Here is a 20446-nt window from a genome sequence, read left to right on the forward strand (position 1 = left end):
TGAAGCTGAGTTGGGCTGGGCATCTCCTTTTCGTTCAGATGAAACACAGACTGAAGGTAATGAGGAAATATGGACTCCCCCATAACCAGAACAGCATCTGTCACCTCTGGGCTGCATCACCCTGGGCTTGCACACTCCAGGACTGACTCAATGTACCAGCAAAACATGCAGAGAGAGCCCAGGGCTGGGCAGGGGAGGTGAACAGGAGCTCACACAGGGCTCTTGGCAGCCCCTCTGCAGGATGGAAGGTACAGACACATGGCAGTCATTGGTGCTGGCAAGCAGCTGGACTGTGGAAAGTTAATTTGTCAACTTCTCAAATGTATCAGAAGATATTTCAGTGTCCCCAGAATAGAACAGAGCAGCATAAATAGAAAATCAGTAAACACACACGATGATAGAGTAAAAGAAAAGCAAATAAAAGAAGTCTCAGTGCTGACTGTATTGTTATTAATTAGAACAAACAAACAAGATGAAAAAAAGAGACCTCCTGGTATACCTAAGATTATTCCAATTTATGATTTAGTAAACAACAAACTGCATTAGAATTGCAGTTCCAGCAGAAAGCAATAAAAATTGTATTTAGATTGGGAGTTAAAATTTCTGGTAAGTATTTGATAAACAAGCTACAAGCTTTAGTGTGCCATCTAATCCACACACACGAACTTTAAGGTGACTTTGGGCAAGTTGTTTCACTTCTGGGACTCTATTTTCTTCTACAAAATGGGGTTAACAGCCTGTCCTCATTAAAAAGCTCTTTGCCATCTGGAGATGAAGCCAGCAGTGAGGACTGGAGTTAAGAGTTAGACACTTCTTGGAGCAGGGCTACATGGCTTTGGAGATTTTTCTTGCAACTCTTCCTCAATATTAATTTTGAGATAGAGGAAGGTTTCAAAGTGAGTTTGGCTGCAATTAAGCCTTCAAAGCAATGTCACACCATTGTCCAGGGAGTTCTTTAAGACTGATTTTTTTTCCTGCCTCTGCTTTTACATCTGATTTTGGTTTTATTGATCTTTGTTTCTGAACAAGGACAGCTTTCAGAAACACAGCTGAGAAGGTAGCAAGGGCAGGTTTGTGCCTTCAGGCACTGCTGGTGAAATCAAAGGAAGACCTTCCTGTGCTCAGCACTCAGAGCTGTATACCAAGGGAATACTTCATGTGGCAACCTGAGCCTGGGGCCCTCCAAAAGCCCCAGCAGGAAGATCCCATGGAAAAGTGAATCGTGCATCCCCCAGTCACATGGGGATCAAAACCCAGCTCATGCCCCAAACAGCCCTTCAGGAGATAAATCCTCTCTGATAATTTTTTAAACCCATCATAAAAGCTGAAATATATATTATATATATAGTTTTTGTTCCTCAATCCAAGAGGCTCCCAGGAATGTGAGCTCAAAAGAATTTAACCAGCTGGTATTGATCCCCATGCTTCTGCTCCTGTCTCATCCCATAAGAGCAGCTTCGAGCTGCAGCCAGATCAGAGGCTCTGCTCAGCAAAGGAGGTTCCTGAATGATACAAAGAATCACACAAACTGCCTTTCATAACTTTAAATTTGCTGTAGGGCATCATGTTGGAAGTAAATGTATGCACTCCTATTGTACATCTTAAGCCTTATAAAACCAGCTGATTACACAACCCCATCCTGGTAGTCGCACGTGTCTTCAAACGTTCCTGCCACCCCTCAGGTGCATCCCAGATTAGGTAATCTCAGTTTTGTAATTAGTCTCTCACATGGAGACCAGACCTCCCCTCCCAATGCCGGGTGACCCTGGAGCCTTTAAAAAGCACCTCAAAGGCGCCCAGTGATGGGAGGTCTCTGGATAGTGAGATCTCACCTTCTGCAAGCATGCTGGTGACAGAAGAGGCGTGTGCTGCAGCAGTCCCAGGAGCCACCGTGCCCCAGGAGCCTTTAAACAGCACCTCAAAGGCACCCAGTGATGGGAGGTCTCTGGAAAGGGAGATCTCACCTTCTGCAAGCATGCTGGTGACAGAAGAGGTGTGTGATCCAGCAGTCCCAGGAGCCACCATGCCCCAGGAGCCCCAGCAGACAGATTTCCAGCTGGTGAGAGTCAAGAGCACATGGTGCCGCATCAAGAAAGGAGAAGCCCTTTCCAATGACGAGGATGAGATCACTCTCTCTGAGGCAAAAATGTGAGTATAGGAAGGAGCCTGTGTTGCTCTGGCTGGCCAAACTGAGCAGTCTCCTTGGTGGGATGGAAAAACCATCTCGGGTGCTGTGGCGGCTTCAAGCCGCAATGATGGAACTACAGAGTTACAGAATTACAGAACAGTTTGGGCTGGAAGGGATCTTTGAAAGTCATCTAACCCCTCCGATAGCCAAGGACAACTTCCACTAGACCAGGGTGCTCCAAACCCCATCCAACCTGACCTTTGTGTACAAACCTGTTAACATGTCCTTGGGAACGTGTTCAGTATGGCAGCACAGGCGGTTGCAGTGGTCCTTGACACAGCTCGGAGTAACAGAGGGGATTTTATCAACAGCCTCCATTTCTCTGGACAGGAATTTTCTTTAAACTTCTGAAAAGCTTACACAGGGACATCTGTGGGCTTCACTTGGGCTCTTTTTCTCCACTTCTGTGAAACTGCAATCTCTGTGTGCAAAATCTCACGCCGAGGCATGGGAGACAGATGGGTTTATAGAGGTGGTCGCAGACAAATGAAATGGGTAGGTAGGAAAAATAAACTGTCACTGACAAGAGCAAAAGCCTTAACACATCTCTCAAACCGCAGAAGTCACCTAATGCTGCTTCAGACTGAGCAGAGAGAAAAATTTCCCCCAGGGATACATACAGCTCTTTGCTGATAGTACATCTCTCCAGTTAATTATCTTTTAATTACAGGATACTCCTTTTCACGAGCACATGGAGCCCCATTCATGATGCAGATCTTCCTTAATACAGCTCTCTTTTTCATGTCAGAACTATTCCAGCCTTTGTCATACTCAGTTTTTAATGGCATAAGTGTAACCCTTTTCTCAGGCAGGGCAGAGGGACCTTCACCAGCGCTGGCAGCGACCGCACACGAGCATCACCCGGGCAGAGCTGCAGCAGGTAGAGAAGGACTTTGGCAGACCCAAAAAAACAGTCTGCTGGACCCCAGTCAGTAGAAGGACGAACCTTCTGAAGGGCCCAAGAACACTCAGAGCATTGCTCAGCTGGCATGTGCTCCCACAAGCCATGTTCAGCCCCAAATTCACTGTGATTTTCATACAGCAGAGAGGTTGCAATGGGTACTGGTTGTACCATCCAGCACCCAAAGCTGATTCCACCAAATAACATTCCAAACCATCCTGTCTCTTAGAAGGGTCACACACCAGAGATAAATGCACATGGAGCTAAGTACAACTATAAGATGGTGCATTAAAATGTACAGGATTCTTCTTCTGATACTACATTTGAAAAGCTCAGGAGAAAAGTGTAAATCCTCACTGGTTTTCTTTAACAGCTATGGGGTTAAGGGTTTAGAGATTATGAGTTTAAGACTTAGAGACAGTTTGGTAAAGAAAGCAGGGAAGCATCTATTTTGACCTCTCAGTGAATGTTCAGGCATGTGAAAAGAAATTGGGCATGTAGGAAAGTCTCATTATCCAACAAATATCACAGAATCTCATTTTTTACTGAAATGCAGCTGAAGAAACAGTCTTATATAAAATACCTTTTGCTATTTCCTTCTGCTTGTTTTTAGGTTGTTTTGGTTTTGTTTTTTCTTTTCTTTTTTTTGACTCCCAACTTGTTTTTTCCCTAGTTTGCCCATCCCACAGAAGGAAGGGGTTGTAGAGTTATGTTTTTCACTGGTTTAGATAGATAATTAATTTTGGCTTTTGTTTACCCTTAAAAACTCCAGTATGGAAATGTTTCCCAACCTCCAAATAATTTTCTTTCCTTTTCCAGGAGTACTTACTATTTCTATCACATCTATTTTGAGGTTGAGATCTGCTAGTTCAACCTAAAGCATTGTAAAAACACTGGTCTGAATGGAGATGTGTGGCTGTTTATAGATAGACAGGTATAAATTAGCTCCTATCACCTAGATCCACCATCAGAGGATGCTTCCTCCATAAATATGGAAAATTTTGGCATCCTCTTCTCTTCCCCACTCCCTTTCTGAAGGCTGAAATGATTGGGCTGGCTCATTCTTTACGGGTTTTCAACTTCTAGCGTGAAAAACATGCCCAGCCCTTCTGGACTGTATCCTTTTAATGCTGTGCAGGAATTCAGGCATTTTACTCTTCACTAAAACCTCAGAGAGCTTCTCCATGAATAAAATATCTGAGCCCTGACACCCAGAGGGGTGTCCCACCCTCACAGCCCCATGTTTCTGCAGTTTATGAGCAGGAGACTCCACATCCTTCACCTCCCAGCTACATCCTTAAACTAGTTCAGACATGCAAAGGCCAGACTAGGAATACAGTGATTTCAAACCATGTTTTCTGATCCTTGCCAGAGGCGAGCGCATCTCTGAAGGTGGGATTTCCTGGATAATTGAAGCCCCCATCTATTTTTGCTACAAAGTGGTAGAAACCTACAACATTCTGGAACCCTCTAACCCCACTCTGCTCTGGGGTCACATCACTGACCCCCAGGAAATAGAGCTGGCTGCTGCCAGCAAGAGGAAACTGCGGCGCTTCATCGTCATAGACGAGGTCGTCGACAAACTCTACGGCTCCAAGGTCAGAGCGTACTTCCGAGAGAACAACGTCCAGCACAAAATCCTCTCCCTGCCCACCACCGAAGAAACAAAATCCATGGAGCTGGTGCTGAACATCCTGCAGGAGGTGCAGAGCTTCAGCCTGGACCGGAGGACGGAGCCCATCATTGCCATCGGTGGCGGCGTGTGCCTGGACATCGCCGGCCTCGCCGCGTCGCTCTACCGCCGGCGCACACCCTACATCCGTGTCCCCACCACCCTCCTCTCCTACGTGGATGCCAGCGTGGGGGCCAAGAACGGGGTGAACTTTCTGCAGTGTAAGAACAAGCTCGGGGGCTACACCCCGCCCGTGGCGAGTTTCCTGGACAGGTCCTTCATCCAGAGCATCCCCCGGCGACACATCTCCAACGGGCTCGGGGAAATTTTAAAGGTATGGACTTCTGCAAACGCAGATTTCAAAGCTGAAGTCATACGATGGTTTGGGTTGGAAGGGACCTTTGGAGGTCACCAAATCCAACCCCCTGTGATGAGCAGGGATACCTTTGACTAGGTCAGGTTGCCCAAAGCCCCATCCAACATTTTCTTGAGTATTTCCAGGAATTGGGCATCTACCAGTCCTCTGGAAAACTCATTCCATGGTTTTTTCCCAGATTTCTTTCTCACAACTAGCCTGAATCTATCTTCTTTCAGTTTAAACCTCTATCCCATGTTCTACCACAACAGGCCCTACTAAAAACACTGTCCTAATCTTTCTTGTCCTTTTAAAAGTAGTGAAAAGTAGACTGTCCAGCAGCATCCATGGCATTGTGAAAACAACTTAGAGAAATCAAGGTGGGCCATCAAGGGTGAATGGGGACTTTTAACTCTCATTGAGTCTATATATACACATTTATTTTTACAGCTGCTAAATTTGTTAGAACATCCCTTACACTCAGTGTCCAGTGCTAACCCTGTGGAGATAACTCCAAACCTCACAGCCAGACACAGCAAAAACTCACAAGAGACACAGCAAAACCAGGGAAGAAAAGCCTCATCTTTCCATTGAGGCTGATCCATGGCACTCTGTAATGAACTCCTGGCAGGGAATATGAGGCTCATTATGATGGGGATTAATAATCTGCAAGATCATTTGTACCTACCTCAGTGGGTATGTCGAGTGTGGTCAATCAATCTCCTGAGAGGCAAATTCTACTTCTAAAATTACCTGGAAAGTGCACAGTAAATGACTTTATGTCTGGAGAGCTTTGGAAACTTTTGATAAAGCAGAGTTCAAGCCATTAAAGTATATTAGAGATGAGTTCATCAACAGTAATTTTCAGTGCTTGCAAGTGAGAAATCCCCAGGATACCTGGAGGTTTCTGGCAGGCACTGTGAAACCCTCAGGTCACCATTCCCCGCTGCAGGGGGGCTAATGCCTGAGTCAGGGAAGGAAAAAATATGTACTTCTCACAGGGACATGACTTCTAAAACCTCAGATTCTCTAGGCTGCAGTGTTTTCCCTCCTTCCACTGCCCAAAGGACAAACCCAAGGATTAGATGAGAGTTGTCCTGCGACAGGCCACCACCCAGTCCCTGTCCTGGGGATGGTGACCATCCAGTCCCGAGTTTCCTTCCAGGCACACAAATAACCAAAGCTCATTACAAATCACCTGCTGGGCTATGGGAGCACAGAGAAAACCCCCAGCAGGGGCAGAGCTGCCCAGCAGAAGGGGAACTTCCCTGCAACACTGGGAACACCAGGGCTTCCATTATCTCTGCCATTTTACCAGAGTCCCACTGGGCATTTCCACACTGCCTTTGGCACACACCTTCACTCAGCACAGCTGATAATGTGTGACACTGCTGGGTCACATTCCCATGAGACCTGCTGAACATATCCCAAATATATTTGTGCTAAGCAGGAACTGTGTCTACAGAAACGTTTTATAGGTTACAGAGGTACAACTTATCCACGTGCCACATGTGCAGGTGTTTCTTTGCTAGTGTTTAAAATGTTATTGCAATCCAATTTACTGAAACATTCAAGTTTCCAGCAGCATATACAAGGATCAGACAATTATCCTTAATTATCTCTTCTATTTCTTATCCTTTCTATTCCAGATGGCCCTCATGAAACACAAAGGGCTGTTTGACCTGCTCAAGAACCATGGAAAATACCTGCTGGACACCAAGTTCCAGTCCTGCAATGGCTTTGCTTACCATGGAGATGCTGCACTGCAGACTACCAGGATTGCCATTGAAACCATGCTGGAAGAGCTGGCTCCCAACCTCTGGGAGGATGACCTGGACAGACTGGTTGATTTTGGCCACCTTATAAGCCCAGAGCTGGAAATGGTGAGTGACAGATTTTATATTGCAATATCCTCTTAAAAAAAAAAAATTCAATAGGCTGCATGAAAACCTTGTGAAATGGAGTTGAGATAAACTCCAGACTTGCACATGCTACCCCAGGTCACCCAACACACCAGCCTGGTGAAAAAGGGACTCCTTCTTCTGCCCTATTTCCCCCACACCCCCACCCATTTCCAGTTCAGACCTCACTCCAGTTGTGGCTTCTTCCTGGGCACTTACTGAAGCTCAAAGAAAACCAGATTCCAGTGAAGCCACTAGAAATCACCAACATGAACTGTAACAGCACAAAAGCATGGAGGCCATGGCCCATATTGCTGGGGAGAATATTCCTCACTGCCACTGAGGAATGAGGGGGCACACCTGCACCTTATCCAATATTCAGAGCTCATCCTTCCATCTCACGGTGCTTTATCCGTGATTTAGATGGGAGGAGAATTAGATCCTAGATCCCTATGGGAGATTTTAGCTGTGATTAATCATCTGTAAAACAGATCATCCTAGCAACCCATAAATCACAAGACACCAACATCCAGCAACTGCGGTGAGTCAAATGTCAATTTCCAGGGACACTTTTAGACATAAACCCCACCTGTTTCCTACTTGCCACCCCAAACCTTTCCTGCCACCTGTGCTGTGGAGGGTTCTATTTGTTTCCTATTTATTTCCTATTTGTTTCCTCTTTGTTTCCCATTTGCCATGCCAAACTGCTCCTGCCACTCACCTTTGCTGTGCTGCAGAGGGTTCCATTTTATTCCTATTTGTTTCCTCTTTATTTCCCATTTGCCACCTCCAAACTTTCCTGCCACCCACCTTTTCTGTTCTGCAGAGAGTTCTATGGTTCTATTTGTCACCCTATTTGTCTATTTGTCACCCTATTTGTTCTATTTGTCTATGGTTTCCCATTTGTCACCCCAAACCTTTCCTGCCCCCATTGCTGTTCTGGAGAGGGTTCTAGGTTTTATTTGTTTCCCATTTGTCACCCCAAACCTCTCCTGCCCCCGTTGCTGTTGTGCAGAGGGTTCTATGGTTTTGTTTCCCGTTGGTCACCCCAAACCTTTCCTGCCCCCATTGCTGTTGTGCAGAGGGTTCTATGGTTCTATTTGTTTCCCATTTGTCACCCCAAACCTCTCCTGCCCCCATTGCTTTTCCACAGAAGGTGCTGCCGTCGCTGATGCACGGCGAGGCCGTGAACGTGGACATGGCCTTCATGACGTACGTGGCCCACGCCCGTGGGCTCCTGGGCGCCGGGGAGAAGGAGCAGATCCTGCAGTGCATGCAGGGCCTGGAGCTGCCAGTGTGGCACAGCGGCTGCAGCTGGGCCCTGATCCAGAGAGCCCTGCGGGAGCGCCTCAAGCACGGCGGGGGACAGACCAGGATGCCGCTGCCCACCGGGCTCGGCGTGGCAGGTACCACCCAGGGACCCCAGGGAGAGCCCCCGGCCTGAGGGGGCATTGCTGGGCACTGACACCCTGGGAAATGTGCCCTGTGGTCTGCCTTAGTGTTCTGTCTTCCTTTTCCTGTGTCGGGATCAAACACGCGAGATGGTGTTTAGTGTTAGAACTATGGAATTTATTAATCCTTATCTATGTTACAGTCTCACGAGCCGTGAGTTCTGCAGCACCCCGAGCTAACAAGCTAAAAATGGAGCCCTATATCTGTCTCTCTCTACAAGGCCTTTTAAGGATAAACTGTCCAATTAAGAAATGACACCTAAATTATTTTTACTTTTAAACCAATAACCAACCACCCGTGGCCCCCAGTGCAGACTTTTCTATCCAATTACAAAACCACCCAGACCCATGAAGAAGGTGAAAAAGAAGGACTAAGCCTATGCCCTAAAACCTCCACCTCGCTTTATATATACTACTATATACTAAAATCTTAAACTCTAAATTTTCCACCTTGTGATATTACACACTTCTATTCAAACTACACACCCACAATCCCAGTGCTGTCACTCAATTTTGGAAACCTTCTCCATGGCCTCAGGTCAAATGCAGTGTTTCCTTGGGGGTCAGTGCCTGTCAGCACACAAAGTGCACTAAAATTCTCAGTGTCCAGGGTTCCAACAGAGTTTCTTGTGCTCTTTTTCACATCTTGGTAAACCCTCTCTCTTGGAGAGAGAGGATCCCTCCTGTGTACAAGCCCCAGAAGTCCATTAAGGACTGAGGTCCAATTAATTGCATTATGATTAGCCAATTCACCTTGCAAAGGGAAGTGCAGTGCTCTGGCAGACAAACCAGCAACGGAAAAGAGAAAAAACAATTCCTCTGCTATACTTGAAAAGATTTGTTAAATAGCCCTTAGTAAAAGGAATTTAATTTTTTACTGTGCCTAGAACTAATACTTTAAACTAAATAATACGTGTTCAATATCAGGGATTAAATACTCACAAGATTCAAGAATAAAACAAAGCAACCCCTAACACAGAAGCAATGCATGGGACCAGCTGATGATCTCTGGCATCTCTTTCCTTTTCACACCATTTCTGTGAAGCTCAGTCTCTACACACATGGCAAAAGGCTCTCACAAACTGGAATGACTCTGCCACAGTCAGTGTGTGCACAAAAAGTTCCTCTGGATGTCCTATTAACTACAACTCTTATTTTCCAGACATATTCAATGACACCAGTGAAGAGACCCTGGAAAGAGCATACGAGCTGTGGGTCCAGGACTGCAAGCCCAAGGTGACTGCCCCAGGCCTGAGCTGTCTGTCACTGTAAGGTAGTGGGCAGAACCGACTTTTGAACAAGATAAACCCAGGAGCATCTGTGAAACTGCACACACCCCAGAGCTGCATGGAACAAGCAGAATATTGGCATCTGGCATGATTTACCTTTTTCAATTGCTCTGTTTGAAATGGAATCTATTATTGCTGAAGAAGTGATTGCTCACAAGTGAAACCACTGAGTGCCTGCAGTGTAGTTCATAGCAAAATTATCTTACTTCAGGGAGAGTGAGCAGGATTATTCATTTATTTAGCTAATCCAAGCTGGTAACTGCCATGGCCCTTGCCAATGGTATCCCACCATTGCTTGTGCTTGAACCCTTGACATGAGCAGCTGCAGCTGACTCATAGACCATGGTATGGCACCATGCAAAATTTCTGTGCTTTATAAAGCATTTCAAGTAGGTTATTGCCTTCACTGGTCATTCTTTTCTTCTCAGTGTTCTCCTTGTTTTCTCTCATTCAAAAGAGCAAAACAAAGGAGCTCATCTGCCAGCCTTTGCACCCAATGTGAGGGAATGACACACTCTCATTGGAGGCACCGTCACAAGTCAGAAATCAGTAAATACCACTGCTGTGAAGCACATGGGGCTGTCTCTTGGCAGTATGGCAGCCCTTTGTCTTGGGGCTCTCAGATACTGAGGACAGGCTGGCAAGTCTCCTCTTGCTGCCCAAGTGGATGTGGTGGTTTCCCTTTGTAACCCCTGCCAGCCACTGGTGTGGCAAACAGGGCACAATTTACAGCTGCCTAAGAACAAAGCTGGGCTCCTGGCAATATTGCAGAAGCCCCTGGTGTCCCCACACCTGCCACAGGGCACCTTGTACCTGTCACACCCTGGCTCCCTTCTCGTCTCAGCCTTTTCTGCTTAGATAAGGCCAGCTGGGGAAAACCAAGAGAAATTAGAGGACTCCAAGCAAGTTCATCATCTTCAAGCAGCCTCAGTGTCACGTCTCAGGATCCTGGCAGGCTCAGAGCAGATTATATAATGGAAGCTGATGGTGAAAAATGTAAAAGTAATGCCATCCTTCTCCCTGGAGGTCCAATCAAAGGAATTGCAATCAACAAACAGCCTTTGAATTATTTACAACATTATTTGTTTTTTTCCCCTGGTGTTTTTTTTTCCCCACACCAGTTTGTGCTCATGCGCTGGTTTCTGTTTTGCTAAAGTAATAAAAGCTACTGAAATTGAAAAACTTTTGAACTAATGATCACATTGCTGTCCACAGTGTGTGCCTGAGTATATTTGCATGTGCTTGAGAGACAGAGACTGGAGAAGTGTGGCATAGAGCTGACATGATAAATCCCTTTTCCTCTTGAGCCTGGAGAAGAGGTGCTTAAAACTACACAGAAAACCCTGCTCAGCCTTCTGCAGAGCAGAGCATCTCTCCAGTTTCAGGACAGGGTTTCACACAGATGGTACTGTATTACCAAGGAGCTTTAGGGCACATCCCCAGAGCCACAACTCCTTAGAAATAAACCCATAATTCCCAGAGTTAAATAAGCCCAGGGCTGAGGATATCAGTGAACTTATCTCCTTTTTCCAGACCATCACACACAGGCTCATTCAGTGAGTTTCTGACAGCAGCCACTGTGTGGGGAGAGCATCACTGCTTCCCTCAGGGATGCACCAGCACCACCAGCTTTTCTGGGACAGGGACAGTGCAACAGGAGAGCAGGGGAGGGCCCAGGGGTGTCTGAAGGTAGGAGTCAGAGGATGGACCAGGCTCTGCTCAGCAATAGGACAAGAGGACACAGGCAGAAACTGATGCTCAGAAAGTTCCACCTGAACCTGAGGAAGAACTTATTTGTTGTGCAGTAACTGTGCACTGGAACAGACTGTCCAGAGAGGGTGTGGAGTGTCCCTCACTGGGGATATTCCAGAACTGTCAGGACACAATCCTGTGCTCTGGAATGACCCTGATGGAGCAGGGAGCCTGGACCAGGTGGGCCACTGTGGTCTCTCCAGCCTGAAACATCCCAGGACCCCAGATTTTTGGGAGCATGAGATGGCCCCAGGGACAGCAGTCTGAAGGGCAAAGGTGCTGAGGGAGAGCCATTTAATGTTGTACTTACAGTGGGCTCACTCACAAATGGTCTTCCTCCTCCCCAGCAGCTGTGGGGCCATTTTTAACACCAGATAACCTAGAAATGAATGAAGCACAGGATCATCACCTCCCTAAGTCAGCGTCCTGCAGCAGTGTCCCACTCCCATCTACCTCCGTGGAGGAGGTACAATACAAACACCAACTTGAGTTACTTATTTTAAATGTCTGGGGAGAGACTCTCAGGAGCCCAAACACATATGACATTCCATTTCCAGGGAAAGCCAAGGTGGAGTTTAGCAGGGTCAAGGTGAACTGAACTAAAAAGAGTCACAAACCCACGCATTAAAAATCACATTAAAAGCCCCACATCCTGAACTGATGTGTTATTGGTGACAGTGACCTGGCTGTGGGTCACCTGCCAGTCATTATTCCCCTGGGTTGGCTTTGCCTCTGCCTCCAGCACCCAGTGGTTGTGTCTGTGACAACATATCCAAGGAGCTGAGGCACAATTAGGACTGAAAAGTGAACACATGATTATTATTTTTTTTTACCCCCCCTTCTGCTGTGGGTGACAGAACACAATCAGTCCCTGACGTGCTTGGTTGCTTGGTAGCAGACAGGCACATTTTTAATTATATATTAAAATATGCTAAAGAACATAAAACGGCTGCGTGACTAATATGTGTGTATCAAGAAAGGCACATGACAGCAGCAAAATTGCTTCAGTGTCTGATAAAAAGTGCCTCTGCCAGGCTTGTCATCAAAAGATCAAGGGAAAGGGGTGGAAAGTATTATTAATAAAACAGTGACTTTTTAAAATACCCCTATTGTATTGAGGTGCATTTTTTTTAATGTCTAGCATGAATTTAATTCTTTTCCCTTTATTCAGCTTTGATTTAGTTCCTGCTTTTTCAAACAGAACTATTATATCAGACCTAAGATCTCTGCTTACTCTCTTATGATGCATTACTCCAAAGAGAAAAGCAGGAAGTCCCAGCTGGGTCCTTGCAGTGCAAATTCTTCATAGATTTGTTTGAACAAAATTACTTCAGTGGTCAGAGAATAAGGAATTATTTTATTATTTACAACTGCTGAAGTAATTTTTTTCTTTTTGCATCTGCTCTATAAACTACTTTTCAGCAGGGGAAAAAAGAAGAGAGAAGTCCCAACCCGAACCAGCCTGTGATTCTGTGGTTCTGGACATCCCGGTGTGAATTACACCATTCTGCATTCAGAGAAAAAAACCTGCGAACGGCATGAGTAAATCGCAGCTCGGCTCGGAGCAGGGTGGGTTTGCCGGGCCGGGATGGAGAGCAGGAATCCGCCCCCGATGGGTCTGTGCTGGGAAGGACACAGCCCCACAAGAGTGTGCTGTTCCCCACTCTTGGAATTCCAGCCTAACTCCTGCCGCTGTCACCGGAGGAAAGGCAGAGGGAGCAGGGAGCTCTGGAGAGGCGCTGCTGAAACAGCAAAAGAGCAGGTCAAGTGTCTGAGCAGGACCAGAGCCCACATCCACCAAACCCTGCTTTGAGGCAGCATCCTCAGTGTGTACACCAACCCCATGTTGACATTTACAAATATATATATTTTATATATTTTTATATATATAATATCTATATAAAAATATATAATATATATTCATATATATTCATATATATAATATATTCATATATATGAATATATATAATATATACATTCATATATATAGTCATATATATAATATATATATATGACTATATTTTCATATATATATGAATAATCGATATTTACCTGCTTTGCACATGAATATTGCATAAAAATATTTTTATGCCCTGGCCCCCTTCCTGCTGACCATTGCAGCCTTCCCCTTTCCTTGCACAGCTGTTGGACAGCACTAACACGAAGGGGTCTGTAACAGGAACCATCACTTCCCTCGATGATGCCAGAGCACAACTCCTGTTAAGAGCATCATTCCCAAAAACCTGAGCTGGAAAAGGAGCAGTTTCAAGGAAGGGTGAACCTCAGGTCACAGGCAAAGACAGTGGAGCTGCTCTGCACATACATTTGACTCGTGAGCCAGCATCCCGTCAAGCCTCATGGATTTTTATAATTCAGAAACACTCTTTCAAGCCTTTCCCCTGCAATTTTAAACGAGTGTATTTCGAAGGAGCTGGAGCAGCAGTGTAGGATAACTTTCAGTGCTGGGACCACCCCCAGACGTGAGAGCCAAAGGAGCAGCACTGCTGAACCCACCGAGGCAGAGCCAGCAGCACCTTGCTCCTGGCATCGGAGCTGCTGGACCCCCAGCTCTCCTGGGAAGGAAAACACAACGAGGTGACACGGTGGCAGTGTCCTGCTGTGCCACCACACCACACAGCCCAGCCCTGCAGCATCCTCCAGCCCGGCCACGGGGATTCCCAGCAGAACACACCACACCAGGCACACCTGGAATTACTTTTTAAATCCACTTTTTACACCCTGCACTGAATTTTTCAGCCTTGTCCAACACAACTCAAAAGGCCTCTGAGCGGAGCTGCCACCAAGTCTTTACTGACACAGAGCTACTGCCTACAGCCAATATCCCCGTGATGGGTGCTCTTCCTGCTCCTCCTGGGTTCTCCAACCCAGCCAAAACCCTGAGATGCTGCCACCCACAGCAAGAAATTCACTCCAAGCTGGCCACCAAAAAAAAAAACCAGACCACCAAAAGCAAACTCAAAATTGCAATTATATCCTAGGTTGCTAATAAATACATTTTCTAATGCAGTACTACTACATTCTAATACTATATCTAATTTCTAAAGAAATCAGGTAACAAAACCTGCTGGAAACACTCCCAAGCTTTTACTCAAGTATCTTCTACAAAGAGGGAGTGGGGCCGTTCAGCTGCAGTCTCTAGTAGAGTCAGGCATTTTTTGTTGGGTTGGTTTTTAAATTGAGCTGGTTTTTAATACAACTGAATCAGGCATTTTCTACTCTAACAGGTACCAGACTTTCAAGACACTGGTCAAATTCAGTACTCCTGTTTATACTCAGGGCCCCTGAGATAACACTCAATAATCCCCAATGCTGCTGCAGCAAGGTCCACAGAGAGCAGGAACTCCATGAAGTTGAAGAACAACACCAGAAGGGATGAGGCCAACAGAGACGGAGAAATAACAAAGATGGGAAGACACAACAAGACCACAGCTGGTTCCTCACCAGAAGAAGCCAGGAGCAGCTGTCTGCACGCTGGCTGACAGGAGGTTAGGGAGGAGTGAGCAGAGAGGGGATGGGGATCCTACTATGCACAGCTCAGCTGGAGAAGGGGGTGAAGTGCTCCTGTGTAGGACTGCTGGGGACAGGTGACCCTGCAGGAGTGACAGCAAGACAAAGGGGGGCAGGTACCCTGAGGCCTCACAGAGCCCATCACCTCACAGGGCACCTGGTGAGCTGCAAGGGGCAGGGAGGGAGGCAAATGACAAGAGCCCATAGGAGGGGAGAAAGGCAATGACATTTTTCCACATCCACTTGTTTTATTCCTTACTCTAGACCACAGGCTCTGGGTCTTTCTACTTCGGCATGTATTTGCAAAGCCCAGGTGGGGTGTGGTCTGCAGCTTCATTCCCGTGTGACTGCCACACAAACACAACGGCACAGCTCTGGCGGAACCAAGGATGCCAACCAACACCAGGTCAGGGACATGGACACATCCACGGCCAAGCCACAGACACAGATGCATTGCAGGGACTTCAAATGCACAGGAAAACAAGATCCACTTACATGGAAAACGAGTGATTTACACAGATGTATGTGAAAAACCAAATGCTTTAATCCATCTATCAAGAACAACAGTTCAAATTATTTCATTGGATACATTAATATTGATCCATAATTTACAGTGCTATGGACCATACACAAATTATTGCTGCAGTCAACAGCAGATGAATATCAACATTACAGTACCAAGCATCATAGCAAGAGGCAGTAATTAATGTCACTTTTTCAAGAAATATAGGTATTTATACTATTATCAACATCAGCTTCCCCCCCAGTGCATTTTATGTCAAACAACATAAATGTAAGTGCATTATTTTGTGCTTTGTGCTTTCCTTATGTACCTTCTTTTTGCTTTTACAGGTTGTAAGAGTTAAATATTGCTTTACAGGCCAAAAGCAGTAAGGAAGAACTTCATGGTACTCTGCATGTCCCTGCCTGTGGCATGGCTTTGGCAAAGTGAGAATTGGTCGGTTCCCCATCCACCCGCCCAGGGAAGCCACCGCTGCCCAGCGTCACACTTGTCACTGTCACCAGAGCAGGCAACAACTTCTGTCCATCTCACTCCACCTCAGCCCATGCCAAACCCTGCCTGTGACTGCTGCCTCTGTCCTCTGCCACCAACCCCTGCAAAATGACACAGCCATACCCTCCGCCATGCTCAAACAGGCAAAGGCAACTCCCCCATTAGCACCCGCTGGGGGTCTGTGTCTCCTAGACGTGTCCCCACTGCAGTGTCACCAGTCCAGGGGTGGGCAGGCTCAGAGGAGGGCTGTAACCTAAGGAAACATGGGGGAAGAGCCAGCAGGGCACGGCCAAGTTATGTGTTACCCCAGAAAACACAAGGTATGGGAGCACACAACACAGCTGCTGCGGCCACAGAGACTTCTGCCAAGGAATCCAGCTCTTGATGGAATGGTTGGCCTTGAATCCTAACTCACCTCCACACAGCATGCAGCCAAAAATCAGAAGCCATGGCTGTCAGCGAGTACCAGTGGTTTCACATAAGCTTGAAAAATATTCATATACCACAGTCTAGACTTGAATTTCTGAATGCCCAGGGCAGGCACCAAACCAAAAGCCTCATTCAATACATTCAGTGGTTCTGTTACTACACTCCAGCATACACACCCTGATTTGTTGTACCAACGCTGCAGAGCTGCCCCATTTTCTGGGGAAGGGCAACACAGCCCTGTGTTGCAGCTACAAGCATTTTCTACAGCCCTGATTTTTCTACCTGTCACCCCAACCAAACAGCAGCACCAGAAGCCTGTACCCCATACTTGACTTGGAGCTATGGCACAGCTGCCTTGCAGCAACTGGGGCCATTTCCTGCCCCAACACCACAGCCTGCAGCCTCCTGGCTCCTGCCTGGGCCAGAGCTTCTCTACCCTAGGGAAGACATATTCCCAAAAGCTGTCTGGGGTGAGCGGGAGAGGCATCATCACAACCCAACTCCAGCTCCTCCTTCAAAAACTATAAAAGAAAGGAGAAAAAAAAAAAGCCACAACCCCGTGGCTGCATCAATGCTAACACATCTCTGGGAGGGCTGCACACAGCCAGGGGAAGAGTGACAGGAACACAGACCCCGAGTTCCACCTGCCAAGCCTGAGCTCCCTGTGCTGGCAGCCCAGCTGCCAGGCAGGGGACACCAGGAGCCCTTGTCCCCCATGCCACAGCAGTGGTGCCAGGCAGGGGACACCAGGAGCCCTTGTCCCCTACGCCACAGGAGTGGTGCCAGGCAGGGGACACCAGGAGCCCTCGTCCCCCATGCCACAGCAGTGGTGCCAGGCAGGGGACACCAGGAGCCCTCCCCTGGGGCAATGTCTGGGAGAGGGCTCAGCCATGGGAACTCCCATCACCATCCCCATCCTACCCAGTTCACATTTGGTTTCTGAACACTACCTGCTGAGCCCAAGGTTTCCTTGGAAAGCTGCCCAAACTGGCACTCAAGTTACTCACCGTTGCACTCATCCTATGTAATTTCCAGTGTAGCACAAAGGAGAAAGGGAAGCTCTGGTTTTCTATCCGTAGGCACCATGCTACACCTCAACGCCCTACACACCACCACCCTAAAGCTCTGTCTACGCCACACTTCAGTCAGTGCTAGTCGAGGAAGACTACAACTAGAGTTTAAGGCACTTCATTCTGAACGAGCTACGCCTGCCAGTCAGCTGTAGGCTGCCGTGGAGAATTCCATTCCCTCCGTCCTAGCTCGGAACACCACCTGTCACCTCCGTGGAAACACCTAGGCTGGATATAATACAAGGAAAACTACCATTATTGCATAGGACTACACTTGAGTAGATAATGCACCGAACTACTTTTACAACATGGTTGCATGTTAAAAATTAATAACATTGTTATCAAGTAACAGTTATTTGCAGATACAGTAATTTACTCTTTTTTTTTTTTGTCTTTTTTTTTTTTTAATCTCTTATGTCAGCCTCAGTGCTGAAATAGAACACGAATTGCTCTAACGGGTATATTAACTACATAGTTATGTTTCCAAGCATATTACTACTTCTTTTTTGTATCACTAAAAATAAATATGTAAGTTCAGTTTCTCTACAGAGTTGTTTTATTACCTAATCTAAATTTTTACTCTACCTTAAATGCGTTTAAAAACATTTTCAAAGTGAGACTGTAATATACAAAATATTCGCAAAATCTCTCTTAAAACACAGAACCCTGCATAAAAGCTTCCTTTCAAGTGTTTACAAAGAACGCAGAAAACTTCCAATGAGTTTTAAAAATGTCAAAAAATCGCTGCAATATTAAGAGGCAAAAATCTTACAAATGAAGTACAAATAAATTTAAAACAAAAATCTGAGGATAACTAAGGAATCCATGCAAATCAAAGGAAACTGTACAATGCAATTAAAAAAAAATGAAGCCAATTAGATATGTACAACATAATGTGCCCAGCTGATAATATGCCTTTTTTTTTTTTTTTTTTTTTGTCCAAAGAGTGTATCCCAACTTACAGTGCTCCTGCTTGGTTTGCCATTGGCAAATCCATCCATGTGTGTCACAAAACAAAATAAAAATATAAAAATTTAAGAGGAAAAACTTGAACCATGATCAAAAGGAAAACCCAAATCAGCTCAGAGGAAAATTAAACAACACTCTGAGACACTCACATCTCCCTGCAGTTTCAGCAACAGCATTTTATATCACAATCAACACAATCAGGATGTCTTAACACTTGGGTTTAGTTTGTTTTCTGAGTGAAGTCGGGTGGGTATTTTCCCTAAACACCTGTCACGTAAGACCAACATTTGAGGGACACTGTATCTTTAAGGCAGCACTATTCAATTAATACAATTACAAATTGGACTTTGTTGTTGTTGTTTCTTTACATTCTTAAATTTTACATTTTGTTTCCAAGTAAATATGTTGCATTTACAATCCTACAATTGCCCCCTCCCCCCCAGTAGAAACAGACTCTTCATCTGTAATTCTATTGCTTTGAGTAGATTTGACCAGTTCAAAGTTCTTGGCGAATCCAGTTCACAGATTCTGTACATATCCTGTACAATATTTTTGGAGGCGTTGGTAGTTTTAAAATAGAATATACAAGTTTCTTCACAAAAATTCTAAAAAAAATCCTATATATATAATATATACACACACGCACACACACTGATGAAGCACAAGGGGAAGGGAGGGAGGGGGGAGAGGGGAAAAAAAAAATCAAAAAAAATTCTACAAAAGGTAAATTATTTCATCTACTGATCAAGAACCGAAGCAGTTTATGAAAGGTGTGCCAACAGATGCTAACAGGCGTGGTCAGTGTCCTCCATGCTCACGCTGCTCCGCCTGCTACTTGTCTTTGATGCCCCAGGAGACACGGAGGAGAGCAGTGGGTCAGTCACACCCACGGGGGACAGGGTATCGTCCATCAGGATGTCTTCCAGTTTGGATCCCATTTTGGCAGGGACACCGTAAGTGCCAGCTGGCTCAGTCACGTTGCCCAGGTTGTCACTGAAGGTGATGGTGCCGTCGGTGAGGTCCAGGGTGGTGGTGCAGGACAGGTCTGTGTGGTGTGGCATCATGTCTTGGGTGCAGTTGTCCAGCACAGGCTCCTGTTTGATGACCCTGTTGACCATGTCAGGGGAGCAAAGGCCTGTAGATGGGACGAGGGACAGTCCGTGTGCTCGGGCTTGCATCTCAAGTTCCTGGGAAGGAGAACAAGGGGCAAATTAAAAGAAAATCTGGATGTAAAAATTTGTTGTCTTATGCTCATCTTGCAGCTTCCAGTTTCCTTCTCCTGTACACATTTCCTCCCTTTTCCCACAGTGACAAGTGCTTGCACCTTGCACACTCCAGCCCTGCAAGATTTTCACCTGAACAGCAGAGTCTTGAGGAGGTGGGTGAACACCATCCCACACAGGCCCTTCACACTCCTCCTCAGCACCTACCCCAGAGCCAAAACCCAGCACCCTGCAGCACAGACATGTTCCCCTCGGGCTTCTTCTCAAACCAGTGCCAGGATAGGCAGGTTTGGCATCAGGTACAGTGAGGAAAACATTTAAAAATAGGGGGAAAAAAAAAGAAATAGCAGAAGCATATGTTTAGTAATTTTTAAAAAGTCAAATGTGAAGGCACAGCATGTCTACATGATCCTTATCAATCCCTGCTGAGACTCTGGAGGGGACATTTCTCACTCTACAAGTCTGGCAGAGTTGGAAGAGGTCAATCAAAACTGAGGAACAACACTATTCCTGTGCAGAAAAACCACAAGGAAGTCACAGGAAGATTTCAGACTTCAAACAGAGCCAGGATTCTTCAAATTTCTGTGGAAAGTCCCACCTTCACATTTAATCACAGACAGAAATGCCCTCTCACAAATACATCAGTAAAAGAGAGGCTTTGCTTCTACTTCTACATCAGGCAATCACAATCGCTGTTCTGATT

General features: G+C 46.0%; 2 protein-coding genes across 9 annotated transcripts in view; one reads left to right on the plus strand and one right to left on the minus strand.

The window, feature by feature from the left end:
- The first annotated feature begins 1975 nt into the window (after positions 1-1975).
- On the plus strand, positions 1976-10033 carry LOC136366157 (2-epi-5-epi-valiolone synthase-like). Its single transcript, XM_066327066.1, has 5 exons — positions 1976-2148; positions 4462-5095; positions 6766-6999; positions 8171-8423; positions 9631-10033. The coding sequence occupies exons 1-5, from the start codon at positions 1976-1978 to the stop codon at positions 9738-9740; spliced, it is 1404 nt and encodes a 467-aa protein (XP_066183163.1). The 3' UTR covers positions 9741-10033.
- A 5526-nt stretch (positions 10034-15559) lies between these two features.
- The window catches only part of MITF (melanocyte inducing transcription factor), a 101314-nt gene continuing 96427 nt past the window's right edge, over positions 15560-20446 (minus strand). For all 8 annotated transcript variants that reach the window (XM_066327191.1, XM_066327189.1, XM_066327192.1 and 5 more), the window contains one exon: positions 15560-19707. In XM_066327191.1, coding sequence (XP_066183288.1) covers positions 19306-19707 — 402 coding nt within the window. In that variant the 3' untranslated portion in view covers positions 15560-19305. The remainder of the gene's footprint in view (positions 19708-20446) is intronic.

Source organism: Sylvia atricapilla, chromosome 11 (assembly GCF_009819655.1).
Source record: "Sylvia atricapilla isolate bSylAtr1 chromosome 11, bSylAtr1.pri, whole genome shotgun sequence".
In the NCBI taxonomy this organism is placed as follows: domain Eukaryota; kingdom Metazoa; phylum Chordata; class Aves; order Passeriformes; family Sylviidae; genus Sylvia; species Sylvia atricapilla.